Source organism: Eublepharis macularius, chromosome 1 (genome assembly GCF_028583425.1).
Source record: "Eublepharis macularius isolate TG4126 chromosome 1, MPM_Emac_v1.0, whole genome shotgun sequence".
Classification (NCBI taxonomy): domain Eukaryota; kingdom Metazoa; phylum Chordata; class Lepidosauria; order Squamata; family Eublepharidae; genus Eublepharis; species Eublepharis macularius.
In genome coordinates, this window is record NC_072790.1 from 91,441,323 (window position 1) to 91,462,520 (window position 21,198).

Here is a 21,198-nt window from a genome sequence, read left to right on the forward strand (position 1 = left end):
TGAATTTCTTGCATTGTGTAGGGGGTTGGACTGGATTACCCTGGAGGCCCCTTCCAATCAATGTGATTTCAGTGGGGCTATTTCTCTGAGAATTGGCTCCATATACAGGAAAAACACTGTGTTTTGGGCCTGCTCAGACGCTGTAGCTTCCATATTAAACTGGAAGTGATGTCATTGGCTTGTGGACCCTGCATGCAGTGTGTTCCAGTATGCCGCTATTCACCAGCACCCTGTACCGTGCATGATGACATCACTTCCGGGAAGTGATATCATCACATGGGTCAAAAGACGGCCCGGTGTGCGCTCCTGCTCTTGCCAAAGGACTGAATTGCCCCCCCGGCCCAATTTGGCCCCAAACAGGCCTGTTGCGGGGCATGGGGGTATGCTGTGCCGCTGGGGGTGCACCCCCCTGCTGGCCAGGTAAGTGGGGTCAGGGGGAAGAGGTGGGAACAGGGGATCCCCCACCCCGGGTGGGAGATTGGCAGCCCTATGACAACCCTAAATCTATCATACTTTCATATCAGCAGCAGATATATGTTACAAAGAATGACCTTACCAAAGATAAGCTTAGAGGACACTATAACAAAAGAAGGCTCTAAAAAGCAGAATTGCAACACACTTTTAATGAACTATATAGAAGTAACTAGATAATTGAAGCATTTAACATTAACATATAATTAAGTAAAACAAAAATCAGGGAAAAGGTACTGTGTTCAAAAGATTAAAATATTTGCTTTTAAACTGGCACAGCATTAATTCTTCTCTCAATTGTCTCATCAACATTTTTAGCCTTCCCAGTTTGCTTGTTTTGAAAAAGCTACTATATTCTGGTCATCTTTTCTTTTTTTTTTAAAAAAAAATTAATTTTTAATTTCTAACATAAAAACTACAGAAATATAAAGGGAAAAAAGGGGACTGGGGAAAGGGGAAGAGCAACATATAAACAGAAAACACACACTACGTCTACATGTCTTGTATTCCCTTCATGCTGCAATTTTTCTTTAAAGTTAACTTTCTAACATGCTATCAGATTGGTAGATCTTATAAAATACAGACTACGTTCAGGATCAGGTCTTCTTCCCCCCGCCCCGTGTCTTGGTCTCAGTTCTCTCTGCGCAGCTACAATAGCTACGCTCGTTCCCTCCCCCCCCACTCTCCCCTTCAGACTTTGGACTTTCTTCTTGTTGAAACTCCTGATGGTTAAACAAAAAGTCTCTCAGCTGTACTTCTGATATTATCTTGTAGGTTTGATCCTTGTATCTGAACCAGATGCCTTCCGGAAACAACCATTTGTATTTTACATCACATTTCCTCAGGAAAGCCGCAAGTCTTTTATACTTAAATCTTCTTTTACGAGCCAAAAATGGAACATCCTTCAATATCTTAACCTTATTGCCCAGATAGTCCAAGTCCACATTATACGAATTATATAAGATGGTGTCCCGAGTCTTCTTAGATGAAAAGTCAATAATAATCTCGCGAGGCAGCTGACGCTTCATTGCATATTTTGAAGATGTCCGACGGACTTCCAAAATATCGCTTTTTAACTCTTCTTTAGTTGCCTTTGCGAATGACGCCAAAAGTTCCGACACCAAATCTTTTAGATTTTCACTTTGCTCCTCTTTTACATTCTGGAGACGCAGTACCGTTTGGGCACGGTCCTCTTGTAATCCTATTATTTGATTCTCCAAGAGCTTCACTTCTTTACTTGTTGCTTTCATGAGTACTGCGTTTTCGCGTGCAGACTGCTCTGCTCCAGACGCTGTTTCTTTAATGGTTTTCACTTCGCTTTCCACTGAATCAGCCTTTTGCCCCATTTCATTTAGCTTCGCTACAAAGGGCTGCATAGCTTCAAAGACCGCTCGTCTGACCATCTCTTCCAGGGTTTCCCCCTTCCCCTGTAACATCGCCATCACCGATTTACTCATCGCAGGGCTCTGCTTTTTCGTCGCCAACTTAGGGGGGGGCGCCAGCTAAGTTCCAAAACTCTGTGAAGGGGAAGAAATCCGCACCTTCTTAGCTTCAACTCCCAGCAATCCTTCGCATACGCTTAGAAATCAGAAGGAATTCGCTTACTTACAGGTTTTCACCTTAAATCTGCTTATTGCCGTTCTCCATGGCCCGGCAGCACGCGAAGTGCTGCGCAAGTCTGCCGGCCTCCGTTGGAGCAAACGGGCAATTTATCCCCTGCATTGCTTTCAGGGGGTTCTTCCCGCCGTGCTCCGGACCCTGCCTCCCTCACTGGGAGTCCTGGGGGTTAACCCTCGCAGGTCAACTGCCCGGTCAGGCTGCTTGGAGGTTTCCTCTCGGACCTGCGGAGAGGAGCGTCCGACATGGCTGGGAAAACGAAACCGAATCCTGGTCATCTATTCTTTACAGCACACATATGCCAACTATTTAACATTTAATGCCCGAACTGAACAACCTCCTATTCACTTGCCATTTTTAAAGCAATGTTTCCCCACCTATTTACCATATACAAGAGGAGAATACTCTCTTCACAATTTTTTACTTCTTAAAATGCGCTATTTCAGAGATTTCACAATCTGTTTTTCTACACATTTCGTCCTCAAAATCTGATTTCCTTATTACTCACCAGAACCAGAAACCATGCAATCCATGGTGCAATCTAAACTAATTGATTTCAGTGGGCTCAGACTAGGATAACTGTATACTGAAGGACATCCAGGCCACACCCCTGCAACCTGACCACAAGGTAACATGGAATAAGATCCCAATAAAAATTCCCTTCCTCTGCTTTGCCATCTCTGTGTGTAGCATAGTGTTGCTGTACATGGCACACTTCACCACTACTAGGGATACTCAGGCACCCTCTAGTTTGGCTCATGTTCTGCTGGCCTGTTGTGAGCAGAGATCTGATTTTTCATCCAGAAATCTGGCTGTTTGTGAGCAGCTCAAGTTCATTCAGCTGATTACTTTTTTCATATGAAAACAGTACAGTACAGTGAAAGTGGCAGCATTTCATGCACGCACTTTCGTATGCAGTCTAATGTTGTTGTGAAGATAAAATGGAGGGAAGAACTATGAGGTCCTAGGAGAAAAAGTACGATAAAAATGTGCAAATCTCAGCAAGCAATATATGACTTACATTTATTTGTGTACTATATATTTCCATTTGATCTTGTACTTTATTTTTCTTCTTTCTCTTGCCCTCCCATCATACTTCTCTCCTCCTGCCCTAAGGGGCTAGAGGAGCCACTGATACAATCTACCAATGGCTGGGTTTCAACTCAGTTGCAGGTCACCCATCAATGGGCTAAGCAACGTATCTGTTTCTTGCATATCTTAATTTGTTTGATCTTTACATTTGGGAGATCTCTAAACAAGTTCCTTTAAATCAGCAGAAAGACTTCTGGTTTATAGCTGTTGATTACAGATCTTACTACTGACTTGCACTAGAACCAAACTTCCTTTTGGACAGCCTGTACATCTTAACAAATCACTTTCCTGTGTGTTTGAAAACAACCTATCAGGACTTTATTGGTCCTTCTTTCAAGTGATGAATAGTTATAATACAAATGGTGATTGATTGATTGATTGATTGATTGATTGATTGATTGATTGATTGATTGATTGATTGATCGATCGATCGATCGGTCAATCACAGGCAATTGATGAATTTTTGGCACTGACTGCATCAGAAACATTATTTGTTTTTGGTTTTTTCTAAGGCAAAGCATAAGGCTACCAGAAGACCTGCTTACATAAAATAATCTCAACTGAATTCGGAAAAGTGAATTTTGTTCAGCCCAAAATAACTGTTTAATAACTGTTAATAAAATAATTTTTAAAAAATAACTGTTTAATGTGTTCCCGCTTCCCCCAAGTGCTACTACATAAAGACTATTTCTTTAACCAGATTTTTCCTGATAACTTACAAGTATTCCCCCCTCAGATAACTATACATGCCAGTTATACAGTAGGAAATATATTTATATGATTATCTGAACCAAAAAAGACAAATGACTGAGTTACAACCAAGAGAAAAGAAAAACTTTTGTAATTGGCCTGACTTACGATTGATTTTCTGTAATCAAGCCAGTACTGATCTTTCCTGGCTTGTCATGTCAGCAGGAAAAGTCATGTCCAGTTTTCCCAGAGTACATAAAAAAATGAAGGTTTCATGGCCCTGTCAGTGCTTCACACTTTTGCTTTTCAGCATTTTCGGATACACCAGCTGAGATGCATTGCTATTTTCACTAACATAAGTTTATTAGAAATCATTAACACACTTCAGCATTGACCCTCAGTTGTCGGAAACTGGCACAGCTCCTGACCACTGAAGATTAATTTTATGCTTACTGTGCACTAGATCTTTTAAAGCATAATTAAACTTTTTTAAAAAGACAACATCACACTCTACTTTTCCATTTTGAGTTGGCTGAAGAAACAAAAAGTTCTCTACAACTTCCATTCTGCAAAGTGTATGCAGTTATGAAACCAAATTGCCCCTGTGTACACTATTCAAATAGTGGTTGTGCATGTCCACTTTCCCAGATAAAAAACAAAGCAGGGCTTAAAGCTGCAACATGTCCCTTGCCCCTTTTCCTCTCTTATGTCCTCTCAAAATTCAACATAATCCTCAGAGAGGGGAAAGCTTAAACATGACTATATATAGTCAACATCTCATATAACAATAGGAACATTTACTACTCAAAGAAAAATTAGAAGTTTAGGAGAGGAGTTGTTTACCTTGTTGATTTGGGTGTATTCTGTCCACTGTTATTATTACATTCTCAGTAACCATCAATTGTGGGTAGAACTACATCTGACAAACACTGGGTTGGATCCAGCCAGCCTGTTCACTTTCCCCTTCCAAATACAGCCTTTATTCCACATTGATTTTTTACGTGCAGGCCCCATGCTCCCCAGGATAACTTTGCAGGGTGGTCAAAAAGGAACCGCTTATTCCTTTTTCTCCAGCAGGAAATCTGGTTGGTTCAAGCTCATGATCCTGACATTCACATTTGCTGAGCTAGAGCAAATACAGAACTGATGATATGAGAACTGAAGGGTGGGAGGGGAGTTTCTGAACTTTTCTTTTCAATTCCCTCCTGCTAATTCTATTGCCACCCCCAACCACTTCTCCTGCAGCTGCTTGTATACTTTTGTTCCAGGAAGTCAACTTGGGGGAGCGGAAAAATCAGATTAAAAGTAAACAATCTGTGTGGAGTATATTATGTTCTATATCACAGACAGACTGTTAGCCACTTTGACTGCCTCACATCAGAAAAATAAAAATATATAAATATTAATGTAAATATAGGAATAAAAGCCATCAAGAAAATTATCCACACAATCAAGACACTAATCTAGGAACAACAACCAGCAATTAAAACAGCACAATAATAAACTTGTTAGTTTTTAAGATACAGCAAGACATTTTGTTTACAATGAAGTGGCTATTGATTTGTAATGTATCACAAACAAAAGAGCGAAAGTTAATTTTTGTACTGTTGTTGTTGACTTCAGATATTTAATGCTATATATATATTCCATTCTGGTGAAGAAAAGCTGAAACTCTTGGAAGCACTACTACTTATTTATTAATAAAAAAATTACCCCATCTTTCTGCTCCCTAAGGGTCACCTCAGCAGCTAACAAATTTAAAACATACAAATTAAAATAGCATCTTAAAAGCCATTAAAACAATTTACACAAAAAATAAAAACAACAGTTAAAATATTGGGGACAGAAGGAGGATCACTGAAGGAATGCCAAGCAAAACAAAAAAGTCTTCACCTATTGGTGGAAGACAGACAAATCTCCCTGGAGGGAGAGTTCCTAAGTTTCAGTACCAGTACCAAGAATGCCCTCTCTGGGTTGCGACCTGCCTAATCTCAGAAGGTGGGAGCACCCGAAGCAGGGCCTCTGAAGATGACCACAGTGGTCATGTAGGTTCATAAGGGAGTAAGCAGTCCTTCAGATATGTTGGCCCCAAACCATATAAGGCTTTAAAGGATGAAAGCAGCACCTTGAATTGTGCCAAGAAACACATTGGGAACCAGGCAACATTCTGGATGCAGCATTCTGCACCAACTGAAGTTTCTGAATACTTTTCAAGGGCAGTTCCATGTACACTGTATTGCGGTAATCTAATCTAGATGTAACCATAGCATGCACTACAGTGGTCAGATCTATTCTGCCCAGGAAAGGTAGCAGCTAGCTAGCCAGTTGAACCTGGTAAAGGGCACTCCTAGCCACAGCTATCCTCTGCTTATCTAGCAGTAGGCCCGGGTCCAAGAGCATCTCCAAACTATAGACTGCTCCTTCTAGAGGAGTACAACCCCAACCAGAATGGGTGACACCTTAAACCCTGGGTCAGATCTTCTGCTCACCAGTAGCACTTCCATCTTCTTGAGATTACATTTCAGTTTATTAGCCCACATCCAAAACTGCTTCTAGGTACCAGTTCAGGGTTTCTACAACCTCCTTGGGATCAGCTGGAAGCATGAGATAGATATGAGGGTTTTCTGCATATTGGTGATAACCAAACCCAAATCTTTTTATGTCCTCACCCAACATGTAAATGGTAAAAAGTATGTAGGTCAGGATGGAACCTTGCAGGATCCCACAGTCCAAAGGTCAAGGGGCTGAGCAGCAATTCCCTAGCACCACCTTCTGAAAACTACCTTCTAGGCAGGATTGGAACCATACAGAATAGTACTTCCCAATCCCAGCCTGAAAAGGTGATCCAGAAGGACACCATGATTGATGATATCAAAAGCTGCTGAGAGATCCAGGAGAATCAAGAGTTATACTCCTGTCAGTCTCCCAGAGCAGGTCATCCACCAGGACGATCAAGGCTGTTTCAGTCCCATAAGCAGGTCAAAAACCAGACTGCAAAGGATCTAAACAATTTTCCTCATGCAGGAAAGCCTGAAGTTGTCCAGGTACCATCCTTTCAAACACCTTGCTCAAGAATGGAACATTAAGATTGGTTGATATTTATTAAAATAACCTGGGTCCAGAGTAGGCCTCTTTAAAAGTGGGCACACTACCATCTGTTCAAAGCTGGGGTGACCACCCCCTCATTCAAAGAGGCATTAACTACCTCTTGGACCCAAATAACAAGCCCTCCACCCTCCACAGCAGGTTTAATTAGTCAGGAATGGCAAGGATCACACAAGAAGGTGGTAGGCCTCAAACACTCAAAGATCCTGTCCACATCCTCCAACTGAATAAACTGCAAAGTATCTTAAGCAACCAGGCAAGTTGGTACCCTGACACCATCCAACCTTCTCATTGCTATTGCAGAGTCCAAATTGGAATGGGCTTGAGAGATTTTATCTGTAACATGCTGAGCAAAATGGTCACAGTGGGCCACTGAGCAGTCTACTTCTTCCTGCAGGAAGGATTACAATGTCAGAATAAAAGGATTATTATGTAATCCTTTCACACTGAATTTGTTATCCTCAGTATGAGAAGCCAGAATCAGCCCCTGAAAAGTCTTGTGTGTCAAGAAAACTAATGCTCTCTGAAACTTCACATGAAAGCAGCTCAGGGGATTCATGCAGCCTCTGTGCTCCATAACCTCAGCAGCACAATACAATGCTATGGCACTTCAATAACAACAGCCAGTACTATCTACCACTAATATCAAGTATAAAAATATTTCTGATCTTTGTTTGATGTGTACATCGCATTTCCTTTGATTTGATAACATCTTTTTCTGTAGTAAATATCTTGTAATACCATATGAATATAAAGCAGCTCAAAGTACCGCTATGGGCTAATTAAACATATTTTGCTTATTTCTACAGTAATATATTGTAAGCACTGACTAAAAGAAGTGTTTAACTTATTGTTTATATAGTAGCAAAGAAAAATAAATGAAAGAGTTAAAGTTTTAGACTTTATGCCGTGGACCAATCTTGAAACACTGATGTTAATTTGAGAAACTTACGCAAGGTTAAGAAAGAACTTTTCCCCTAACGATGTACTACGTTTTCTCAATGGCTTACAATTTTCACCAAAGCCATTCAGAGTCATTAAACAAGCTATTTTACCACAAAGTTCCTGTGTGCCAACTACAATCTTGAGGTTGCCACTTGATGGCTGTTCTCGTACAAGAGTGGTGAACCTGGCATCAGCCAGAGCCGGGACTTTTTTCATCATGGCTACCTCACTGGTGATGGTGAAGGATGTACCCTTGCTGGAAATCTTTAGGAGGTGCCGCAAAACCTGGGTTGTTTTTTTTTTTTTTTGGTTTTTTAAACAGAGCTTTTGATGGGCTATAAATAGCAGGCATCCTTGGGGAAGGGAAGTATTTGGGTGTATTGTCGAAGGCTTTCACGGCCGGAGAACGATCGTTGTTGTGGGTTTTCCGGGCTGTATTGCTGTGGTCTTGGCATTGTAGTTCCTGACGTTTCGCCAGCAGCTGTGGCTGGCATCTTCAGAGGTGTAGCACCAAAAGTGTAGCACACCCTGGGAAACTCTTACAGGATGACTCAGCTCAACCCCACCCCTCCTGAGTAGATACAAATGGCCTACATCTTTTCCACACTGTGACACTGAGAGATCTCTGTCTTTTGGTGCTACACCTCTGAAGATGCCAGCCACAGCTGCTGGTGAAACGTCAGGAACTACAATGCCAAGACCACGGCAATACAGCCCGAAGTATTTGGGGTTTCTTATTTTATTTTGGTTTTAACTTCTAAAGTTTTAATTATTACTGTAAGCTGTCTTGAGACAAGAAAAAGGTTCAGTAAAAATATTTTAATAATAATAATAAAACTAGAGCAAGAGCAACTTTTAACCAGAGCTTAAGTATGAGTACTGTCCAATGCGCAGGTAAAAGGTAATTTGTCCTTTCAATTTTTTTTATTTGGCACATTCCTTGGCAACTAATAGTTTGTGACCTTCTTGAGAGAATGGCAGGTTCAAAAATCAGATGACAAGCAAGCGGAAAAATGGGCCACGTACAGCTGTTTTATTCGAAGTACAGTTTATGCTGATTTTGTTGAAGTCAGTGACAGTACAATCCTAAGCAAAGTTACACCCTTTTAAACTCACTGACTTCAATTGACTCAGAAGGGTATATCTCTGTTGAGGATTGTGCAGAGATGGTTGTTGTGGGTTTTCCGGGCTGTATTGCCGTGGTCTTGGCATTGTAGTTCCTGACGTTTCGCCAGCAGCTGTGGCTGGCATCTTCAGAGATCTCTCAGTGTCACAGTGTGTCTCACTGTGACACTGAGAGATCTCTGTCTTTTGGTGCTACACCTCTGAAGATGCCAGCCACAGCTGCTGGCGAAATGTCAGGAACTACAATGCCAAGACCATGGCAATACAGCCCGGAAAACCCACAACAACCATCGTTCTCCGGCCGTGAAAGCCTTCGACAATACATTGTGCAGACAGTCTCATTATAACTTTTGACTGAGTTAATCATTTGAATTCATAGATAAAATAAGATTCACAGGCTGCAATCCCCAACCTCCCACCACACAAGAGAAAGAATCCATCACTCAGCTTTAGCCGAAGAAAAACAGGAGCCAATCTACTATCCATCATCTTGTGTTGTCTTTCCTTTTTCTGTTATTTTATAACTGGATGTGCAGAAAAGGTAATTTATTTCTACATGCCAAGATTCAATGAGTGAGGCCAGGTCTACAAATGCAACAGAATGAGGTGGTAATGAGGTAGAAGTATGGACTGCACGTGAAGGGTAACATTGTTCAATTTTGTCCTAGATTAATAATCCTTTGCAACTGCAAAGTTTGTACAGAATGCAAAGAACTAGGTTGGAACTTCTCCCCTTTTGTATGGCTGCAGGGAAATTTTATAAGAGAAAGCTTAAAGAATACAGCTCCTATCCCCACGATGCAGTTTTCCCAAACTGTTTACCTTTCTTTGGGGGGTGGGGATACAGTTTGGAGTCTAGTTGAAAGAATCAATGTCTGGCATATTAATGAGGGAACGGATAATATGCAATTTTTGAGTTGGATGCAGTGCAACACTTCCACAGTACAAGGACTTTTGGCTATGGAGTGCAACTTTTCTTATGTACCCTCTTGTGTCAGTCTGAAATGCTCCCTGAAATCCTACCCTTAGGGGAGAGGGAAGCCCCAGAACAATATTTAAGGGACATTGTGGGCTGCTGTGGGAGGGAGGAGCTTTAAAAGTCATGCTATAAAGGCAAAAGTTGTTGTCCACAGGGATATGCCACACTGCATCCAATCCTTGTGCCACTGGTATAAGAATTAACTTCATCTAACAATAAAATGAACTAAATGCCACTGAATGCAGTTAAACTGCCTTTTTCTTTTAAAACTTTTATTCTCAAAATAGCTAGCCACTGGGGGGGAAATGATCTAGTACGTCTTTTATTTAGAAACCATGTACAAGCTTAAATAATAAAAAAAGATGTTTAGAAACCTGAGGCAGCCCCCAAAACACTGCATTTTACAAGGCTTTGCTATACTGGCATAGCATTTTGTCAGTGTCACAACAATCCCCATAAACTATTTAGTAAAACTGCTAGATTTTATAGATCTGAATATAAACAAGTCATGGATTTTCTCTGTTTTCACTTATATTAGCATCCAAAGCCTTATATGCATTAGCTGAGCTGAATTACTTAAACAGTACCTCTGCATTCAAGTTGTCTGCAAGGCTTTCAAGAAACTGGCTCTCAATTGGATTCTGCTGAGTAAGCAGAGTCAGGTAATGGCTAAGTTTGTCATGTGTTGTAATAATGATGCCTTCTCCGAATTTGTCAAACTGAGGCCGTCCAGCTCGACCAAATATCTGCATGACATCTAAAATTCCAAGGTCAACAAAAGAGCCTCTTTTTGCCGCATAGATCTGTGTTCCCTGGTTGAGGAAAAGTTAATAAAAATTAACATAAACACACAAGAATAAAAGCCAGATGAGCTGAAGATGAAAATTAGACAAATACAGCAGGATTTCAGAAGTGTACTTTAGCTAATCCTTTCATAATCTATGGTATATTTGAATCTTTACTATAAAACTCGATTCCCAAAGAGAGAATCAGTTTAACAAGCTAAAAAAATTCTAGATAATTAGCAACAACCCCGCCCCCCCCCGCATCCATGTTTTCTTTTGTAAACTACAGCAAATATCTTGTTATATGAGGCTTTATTCATTGTCCTGTCTAGAGAGATGATATGCTCCTACCTTAATAATAACAGCATGGGCTGGAAGATTGACTCCCCAGGCTAAAGTAGCTGTACAAACCAAGACTTTGATATATCCACGAGAAAACAAATTCTCCACCAAATTTCTGTCTTGCCGCAGCATTCCAGCATGATGAATACTGAATCCATCTGGAAACATTTCACGCAATTGTTTGTTTCTGGACTTTTGTACCTTTTTATGGACAAGGGGAATAAAAGGTAAAATCAATGTAAGATTAATTTAACACACAATAATAATTAAGTAGAGAGAACTGCCACATAATTCAATAACCTACTCAAATAGGACGCAAATCAAATATATCTATTGTTAAGCATAACAATATCGCTCTTGCAAGTAAGCCCTCTCTATACGTATGTCAACGTATACAAGCAAAGTATTTGCTGCTTTTTGTCTATCCCAAAGTGCTCTCGTTTCAGTCATTTCTTCTGACACATTTAGTAACAGAAAAGTCCTTTGTGATCGATTTCTAGGCACAATATTGTGTCTAAATTTGCACCCCAAAGAATGATCCTTTGGTTTTGTAAACTTGCATGCTCAAGTATTGCTCTGACCTGTATAGTCCAGGCCCAATATCATCAGATTTCGGAAGCTAAGCATGGTCGGCCTTAGTTAGTAATTGGATGAAAGAGCTCCAATGAAGATCAGAGTTGCAGAGGCAGGCAAGGGAAAACACCTCTGTTAGTCTCTTGCCATGAAAACCCCCACCAGGGGTTACTATAAGTCAGCTATGACTTGACAGCTCTCTCCACCACTACAGTGCTCAAGTAACACTCCTCAAATTATCACTCTTTTCCTTCAATGTTTGCCAAACATAAATGACAAATCTTGGTAAAACTTTACATTTTCTTTCGTTTAATGGTCTACCTGGAACTATGCAGTATTAAACTCTGAACTCTTTAATGTTAAGAGAAACAAGAATGTTAAGAAAAACAAGAATGAGTTATTGACTCATTCTATAAGAATGACTTATTGAAGTCCAGCTTCAAACTGAGTATCAACAACACATACCTGACATCTGAAATGGGTTTAGCCCCCTTGAAGCTGACTGAGCCAACATGCTAGCTCAGAAACCCTTTTAAAAACGGTTTCTGTCAAGTACCAAAGATATAAATGACTTTTGGAAATAAAAAATGATAAATCAAGATTACTCTCATGATATTTCTCTTTCAGGATTGGTATTGAAGAACATAAAACCAAAAAGACCCTAAATTTGAATGTTGATTGAACAAGAAACTAACAAAAAGAGACAGAACAATATTCCTTCCTAGCACACATAAACACTCACACAGAGACACCAAAAAGATTAAATCATTGTTGGTTATGGTTTAGGACTACTTTAGAGTTCTTCCCAAACTAAGTGATCCTGCAGCAATTTAAAGAATTTAAAGAACACATCCTATTTTCTTGATTTACAGCTGTCTCATACAGCTTGGGTTATCAATATTTTTGTGTATAGCCTTTAGCCTAAATCATAACCATAGGTAATTGGATTATATTTCTTCAGCCTTATAAGGAGCTAACAAATAATCTGTATAATGAAAATGCCATACAAATCATTGATAATTAGAAGTTCCAAATTAAAATTCTTCGCATTTTAACCGACACCCAAATCGACAAATCTAGTAGCTCCTCAGAACAGAGACACTTCATAGAATCATAGAATTGGACGGGATCTCCAGGGTCATCTAGTCCAACCCTCCGCACAATGCAAAAAATTCACAACTACCTCTACCTCCAGTGACCCCTGCTTCATGTCCATAAGATGGCAAAACACCTCCAGGATCCCTAGCCAAACTGGCCTGGAGAAAATTGCTTCTTGGAAAAAATTGCTTCAGGCAGCAAGAGAGAGACAGATAAAAATATGGTAGAAAAAAGCATTACAGAGCAGTGAAGTGCACCAACAGATACCTTACCATGCTAATCTCTTTTTTTCTCACTTAAGTGTGCACTTGAACTATACAGCCTTGCCACTACCTCTGCTACAGGGAACAAACAACAACTCCAGGGAACCAATTCACAATAGTTGTGTAATCTGTATATCATTCCGTTTAATAGACATCATAGTGGAGAAGAATTATTTTCGATTTAATGACGAATTCTATTTCCAGTTGAAAGGGGTAGCCATGGGGTGCGCTGCTGCCCCGAGTATCGCGAATATATTTATGTCTTCCTTGGAGAACCAATGGATATTTAATGACAACTCAAACCCCTTTAAAGAGCATATTCTCCTTTACAGGCGATACATAGATGACGTCATAGTCTTGCTAAATGAAGAGGGGTGCGCTGAGGAACTGGGTAATTGGTTCAATACTTGGCACCCTTCGATCCAGTTTACCTGGACCGGAAGTACTAATAGCATAGACTACTTAGATGTCACCATCTATCGAGAGACGGACAATAAGCTTGCAGTGCGCCCCTTTAAGAAAAGTACAGACACTTGGCACTTTAACTGAATGAAACGAACTGTACGGACAACAAAGATTTTTCAAATGATAGGTTTACTGAATATGACTGTATTTTTGTATTGTGTATTTATTAACTGTATAATTGCACTATTGCACTTTTGCACTTTCATATGATATACAGATTACACAACTATTGTGAATTGGTTCCCTGGAGTTGTTGTTTGTTCCCTGTTATTGACGTTCCAGGGTTGCCCGTATTTTTTCCTCCTACTACCTCTGCTACAGCAGCAGTTGTCAGAGGGCTCCAGATGATTAGCCTGCCTGCAGTCCTTTCTTTTAAAATATACAGTGTGGACCAAACTGCAGACAATGTCCCTGCTCACTCCCTCTAAGCCATGCAATTGGCCAACGGGGGCACGGGGTGCAGAAAAGTGGTATGAGTCACCTGGCTAAGAAACAGTACTGGATACAACTGCCCCAGAGTCCTTCTGTTCCTTCTCCCTTCCTGCTCTACCTGGGCACAATAGGTGTTCCACCACACAGCATAGCATCCAGACAAGAATAAAAGAACATGAAAGACACTGCAGACTTGGACAACCTGAAAAATCAGCAGTGGCTGAACATAGCCTAATCCAAACAGGACACAGTATCCTATTCCAGGACACTAAAATACTGGACAACACTTCCAACTACTTCGTCAGATTGCACAGGGAAGCCATTGACATTCATAAGCATAAGCACAATTTCAACAGGAAAGAAGAGACCTTAAGAATGAATAGAGCATGGTTTCCAGTCCTGAAAAACACCAGGCTAACAAAATACTCTATACCCAACAATAGCCCTGCAGAGAAGATAAGCATATCAAGCACCAATCCATATGCAAAAGAACCTCCTCAGGATACAGTGAAGCCTCCCTCGATTAGCATTCCACACCCTGGGGAACTCTTACAGGATGTCTCAGCCCAACCCTACCTTCCTGAGTAGATATAAATTATCTGCCAACTTCTTTTCCACACTGTGACACTGAGAGATCTCTGTCTTTTGGTGCTACACCTCTGAAGATGCCAGTCCCAGCTGCTGGCAAAACATCAGGAACTACAATGCCAAGACCATGGCTATACAGCCCGGAAAATCCACAACAACCATCGTTCTCCGGCTGTGAAAGCCTTCGACAATACACTAAGGTAATTGCTAAAACAACATTTGATGAAGGATCTTTATAGATCACTACTTGTTTTTCATACAACACATAGCACTTACATAACTTATGAAGATTTTTTTCTAATAGAGGTAATGTATTTTCAAAACAGGGACTTTACAGGGACTGGAGATAAAATATTTATACTGTACTCAATTAAAGCAATAAGACTATTGTTCCATTTTACTAACCAGGCAAGAATGGGAAGACTTAGTTGTTGATTTGCATGCCAAATTTATGTAATCAAGAGTAGCCTTATTTTTAGCTCTAAAGCCAAAAAAGATACATAGGCTCGTAGTAGAAGTTATTTATCTTACATTCTAAAAACAGTGCTGTTGTGCAAGGTTATTGGATAGGTGAAGGTAAGTATGTCAGTATATAAATCAGCAGACTAGGTCTCATCATAGTTTGTGTGGCATGTATGTATAGCTGATCATTAATACACAATTGCTCAAAGTTATCAAAGTTCTGACAAGGCTAAGAGAAAAAGAAAAGTTTCTATCAAAAAAATTCTGCTATGAGACGTTAATAGGCTGTGCCAATTAATGATACCTTGTGGAACCGAAAGAAAGAGATCATAATAAATAATAAATGCTGCCACGGAAGCTTGTTGGTTGTCCATTGGCAAGTCACGCACTGAACCTAACCTACCTCACAGAGTTGTTGTGTGGATAAAATGGAGAAAGAAATGCTGTTATAAACCATTCTGCGTCCCTGCTGGGGGTAAAAGTAGCTTATAAATTCGGTAAATAAAATAAAAAGTCAAAGGAACATCAAATAATTCTTTGAATGCCCCCACATGCAAATAAGTAGTTGGGTTATAAAGTTCTGAAACTGTATTTATTTATTTATGTTTTGTTTTATTTATTTATTTATATTTCAATTTATATACCGCCCATCCCCAGGGGCTCTGGGCGGTGAACAGTTTAAAATCAATAAAAACAAGAAAACAACAATACTAAATCAATATACAAAACAATAATGAAATAAATTAACTAAGTGCAATGGTGGGGAGAACCCCCCCCCCGAAGGTGGGAGGCCGACATGGCACCGCCCCCTTCAACCACCGAACGCCTGGCAGAACAGCTCTGTCTTATACGCCCGGCAGAACGATAATATGTCCCCCTGGGCCTGGGTCTCCATTGACAGAGCATTCCACCAGACTGGGGCCAGGACTGAAAAGGCCCTGGCCCTGGTTGAAGCGAGGCGGGCTTCCTTAGGGCTGGGGATCACCAGTAAACATTTATCCGATGATCGAAGCAGTCTCTGGGGAATGTACAGGGAGAGGTGGTCCTGAAGATATGCCGGTCCCAACCCGCTCAGGGCTTTAAAGGTAAGGACCAATACCTTGAACCTGATTCGGAATTCAACCGGAAGCCAGTGCAGCTGGCGCAGGACAGATGTAATATGTGACTGGTAAGATATACCAGTTTTAGTTGGTTTTGTAGTATAATAGGATGGTAGCTGAGCTTCACAAAGGTGTTTGAATAAAGTGAAGCATGTTGATGCTGAAAACTGATGAAGTGAATTTCGAAATGTAACATTTATTGAAGAGATTTTAAAAGGAAAAGATTGTGGTACAATAAATAAACTGAAAAATATGTACAACTGTTTTTTTTCTACTGAAGGACCTCTTTGTAGATCACAATGGTAGTTTCCCCTTCAGGTACTAGGATCACCAGGCTGCTGGGTGAGCTCACTCTGGAGCAGGCTACGTAGAACTGCTCATGTGAGAACCAGTCCTCCCTCAAGTCAATTCCTGTCACTTTCAGTGTCTGCCCCTAGGACTTGTTGATCGCCATAGCAAAGCAGACCATAAAGGGGAATTGCAGTCTCTTGAATTCCAAGAGGTTAGCTGATGGTATAAGTGGTATGTGTAGTATGAACACCGACTCCCTCCGAGCTCTGCTGGTGAACAATGCAGCCTCAATGACGTTCCTATGGAGGGCTTTCACTCGCAGTCTAGTGCCATTGCAGAGTTTGGGTGGGCTGAGGTTCTGGAGCAGCATCACTGGAGCCCCCACTTTGAGGAGAAGCTTATGGGCTGGGAAGCCAGGAGGGTTGAGTGTGTTGAGGAACTCCACAGGGTACTGGACCGCATCATCCATTTGCATCACCAAGTCCACAGATCTGCACTCTATTTCTGCCTCTTCGAGGGAGTAAAGTTGTGATTAATTAATGTTGGCAGTCTTGTCGTCATGGGGGGGTCAGACTGGCATGCTTGCACAGACAGTCCTTGGACTTCTCCGTGATAGTGGCGATATCAGGGTATATCGTGGCTGTTAGGTCTTCTAGGGTCGTCACTATTTTGCCCAGGCCTGCAGGGATGTCACCTTTCCCTTGGACTCGGGATACTCTTCGTCCCCTATTTTTAGTAGGAGTTCAGAGAATTCTCCAGTGGACACCTTGCCTCTCAAGTGGACCCTCATGTTCTTTCTTAGTGTGAGTTTCCTGATGAGAGGCTACAGATACGATTCCTTGACACACATGGTCACCTTGTCAGCTCGAGTTCCCCTTGGGACTACTGGTAGTCTGCTGGAAGTCTCCAGCCAGCAGTACAGTGACTCCCCCATCACTCTCTCGTTGCCACTGACATCTTTGAGGGTTATGCTCAGTGCTTCAAAACACTCCTTGTGCGCCATGGTACTCTCATCCCAAACCATGAGCTTACAGTTCTGCAGCACTTGGGCCATGTTGCTTTGTTTTGAGATGCTGAACAGGGGTGTTTCTGCATGGATGAGGTTAAGAGGCAGCTTGAAGGTAGCGAAGGATCATATGGCATGCCTGAGTGAGCCATGACCTTCCTCAGAAGTGAGCACCTCTTTACTTGTCTTCCAGGATTGCTTTGTTCCTAGAGAGACTCTGCTGCTCTGTGCATCTTGGGGTGATGTTGCTGGTACTTGGCCACTGCTGCTTGGTGCACCACAGGAGTATGATGTGCATATTTCTTTGCCACATCTCTAAGTTGCTTCCTCCTTTTAGCATCAGTGCATCTTGCACGACGTCTGCCGGGAGTCTTCTTGGCGGCAGTAAGAAGTGATGGCTGTGAGAGGTGTGAGGTGGACTGAGGGAGGGGTGGTGTGGTGGACAGTTTGGCAGGTTCATGTGAGAGGTTCACATTGAAATGGCCCCTAGAAAGGTTGTACAATATCTCCCCATGAGCATTTAAAAACTCAGTTTCTATATTGACTTTTATATAAAATCTCTATTCAGGAATCTTGTCTTTCTTCAACTGTCTGCAGTTTCCTTTACCTGATTTTTACCTCAGAACAGAGAGTTCCACAGCTGACCAATCAGGGAGGGTGTATGTGTGAGCAGGCAGGAGCCTGCCAGCCACACAGGAAAGCCAGGCCCCACAGGGAGATTGACAACTCTAGAGGGGAAGACTGGGAGGTGTATTTTACCTCAGGATACATTCAATGACTCCCAACAGCAACTGCATACTGTTTAGAATGTTGGGGGGATGACCAATCAGGCTGCATATGCAAATGACCTTGAAAGGCTGGCCCAATCAGGGAAGAGTGGCCAAGTTGGCAGTTGGTGGTGGTGGGGGGAGTGGATGCAAGCAGGCAGCAGCCTGCCAGCCACTCAGGGAAGCTGTATCCCTATGGGAAAACACATTTTACCCCTTTTTACCCACTTAGCGAGCCAATTTCTTAAAATCCCTTGTTAGTTGTTGTTATGTCATGAAAGGAATGTTCTCCCCAAATTTCATGTTTCTAGGTCCAGGCGTCTAGGCTGGGCAATGATGAGTCAGTCAGGACACTTGTCTTTATATATATAGATTTGTAGTTCAACATGAGGGTGAGATTCCAAAGATCTGATCTTGATGTAACATCAGGCATGTGTGTTTCCCCCCCTTCTCTATAGAGTACAAAACATACTTCATGAAGTGTTTTGAGCAAAGTGTTTTCTCATCCTCAGCTGTTTATCTACAAAAATATATAAATAATTATAGTCTACCTACAAAGTGGTGTGAGGGACAGGAAGATTAAAAAATATGAACAGACATCAGTTAGTTTTAAATTCAAGGAGAGAATGAAGTTGTCATGCATTGGTATCAGAGCTATAACAGTACTAGAACAGAATGTTGATACATACGTCCCAAAACAAACAGATTCCTGACTGAATTGTTTTCACGAATGTGCAAATTAAAGCACCTTATAATTTTGATTCAGCCTAATTTAGTTACCAGCTATACATTCATTAGACCTCCACAGTGTACTTACATGCTTCAGAAAAAAAGGAAAATCTCACACTGAAAATGTCATCCGTCTATTTTATAATGAAGGTATATTTACAGGAAAAAGTAAGAAACTGGATTACCCACAGGAAGATATTATGTATATAAAGCATCTGTTACCTTGTTATCAGTTATCAACTTGTTAGAAAAAAATTTCAATATACAAGATTAGATTTACTGAAGTGATTCTGTTTCTAGTGAACTTCACTTCAACACAGGATGAGAATACTAGGGGAAAGAACATTGAATGACAGGTATTGCAAGCTATTTTCTGTGAACAGAAAATATCTTGCAACACAGTGAAAATATTGTTAACATGCTTGTATTGTAAGTGTAAAATGGTCCAAAGGAGCAGTACCTTGCTCATACACTGAAAACACAGAATCAAAGACAATGTGCAATAACAAAAAATCCACAAGGTGGCTCTCAATACTCAACATTAAATATACACACACATTCCACACATACAGAGAAACACAAATACTCACATATTTTACAGATCTACATTAAAACTAGTTTCTAATGTGAAGTTAATTTTCAATGTTCATAACATTAGTAATTGTACTAAAGTGCAGACACAGGGCAGGAGCTGTATAAGACAAGCCTCTCCTTCCTTTTGCCCCTCAACATTGTACATGTTCGCATTGTACATGCATACAAATGCACACATAACAGAAAAACTAGATAATGTTGATGAAGATAATGCATTAGCACACTTTCTGCAGATGGGTTTTTGTAGATTGTTCCTGTTCATCTTTATATAAAATGCACTTAGGAGTTCTAAGAACTGAAGGCAGAGATGCTGGTATACCTTTTAGTGCCACATTAGATTTTTGATATGTCTTCTACCCTTGTTGTGAGAAATGGCAACATAACACAGGACTTTCTGGTCAGTACTCCATCCAGAGAATGAAGTCCACATACAGAAACAAGTTTCTGCTTCCACTGCTATTAACAGGGCAGTAAATACCAGATATGGAATACGAAGGTCACATCCTGCCAAGTGACAGTAGAAATGTGATGCTCCAGTACCAGGCCCAGTACTAGACCCTGCTGTCAATGATGTGATAGTCTTGGATTCACATTTTCTTGCTCAACAACAGATTGGCACTTTTTTGTTTTTGACCTGAATTGTGTAAATCTGGCAAGGTACAAAGAAAGGATTTGCTCAGAATGCATCTTGGTGACTTCCCCCTATGGCTCCTGAATTGGGACAGCACCTTAGATTTTATGGAGTTACCTCCGCTAGCGTGTTTCAGCATGATATGAAATGAAATTCTGTCTTTAAGTCAGAGCTCACTTATGGCAACTCCTGATGGGGTTTTCATGCCAAGAGACTAACAAAGGTGGTTTGCCATTGCTGGCTTCAGCAACCCTGGCTGACCCTACTTATAACAACAACATTCAATTTATATACTGCCCTTCAGGACAACTTAATGCCCACTCAGAGTGGTTTACAAAATATGTCATTATCCACACAACAATAATCACCCTGTGAGGTGGGTGGGGCTGAGAGAGCTCCTAGAAGCTGTGATTGACCCAAGGTCATCCAGTTGGCTTCAAGTGGAGGAGTGGGGAATCAAACCCGGTTCTCCAGATTAGAGACCCGCGCTCTTAACCACTACACCAAACTGGCTCTCAGCTTAGCTTCTGAGATCCTATGAAATCTGGCTCTCCTCGGCATGACATAAGAACCACCAAATTCTCTTAAGGTGAACATCCATAAATCATGTTGAGAGAGTTATGGTCATAAAACAGTACTCAGTGGCTGTTCATTTATGGACCACTTCTACCCCTACATTTATATGGGCAACTTTCCAAAGTGTTATTGGACCTTTGAAGTTCTGTGCTAAATCAAAATAATATGGGTGATTTTTTTAAAAAACCCTACATTTATATGGGCAACTTTCCAAAATGTTATTGGACCTTTGAATTTTTTTGCTAAATCAAAATAATATGGGTGATTTCAAAAAAAGAAACAAGATTCTCCTCTGACTTTGTAATCAGCTCCAAACTTCATGATTGACATTAGAAATATGCATGCACAGCCCTCTGCCCTACTTTCATCTCTCTAAACTGGGATGGATGTGTGGTCACAGGAATCAAAATGGAGATAATTGTTACCACCACCTCCTTTTTATACATATTAGAGAAAACAAGTTGACAAACGA

General features: G+C 41.0%; 1 protein-coding gene across 2 annotated transcripts in view; it reads right to left on the bottom strand.

Annotated features, from left to right (window-relative positions):
• The window catches only part of ASCC3 (activating signal cointegrator 1 complex subunit 3), a 362,388-nt gene that overhangs the window by 136,016 nt on the left and 205,174 nt on the right, over positions 1-21,198 (bottom strand). Inside the window, exons 15-17 of one of the 2 annotated variants that reach the window (XM_054986854.1) lie at positions 11,161-11,352; positions 10,612-10,836; positions 9,589-9,630 (exon numbers count right to left, since the gene is read on the bottom strand). In XM_054986854.1, coding sequence (XP_054842829.1) covers positions 9,598-9,630; positions 10,612-10,836; positions 11,161-11,352 — 450 coding nt within the window. In that variant the 3' untranslated portion in view covers positions 9,589-9,597. Of the gene's footprint in view, positions 1-9,588; positions 9,631-10,611; positions 10,837-11,160; positions 11,353-21,198 lie in introns of those variants that run through there. The other variant, XM_054986845.1, reaches the window with a different exon arrangement.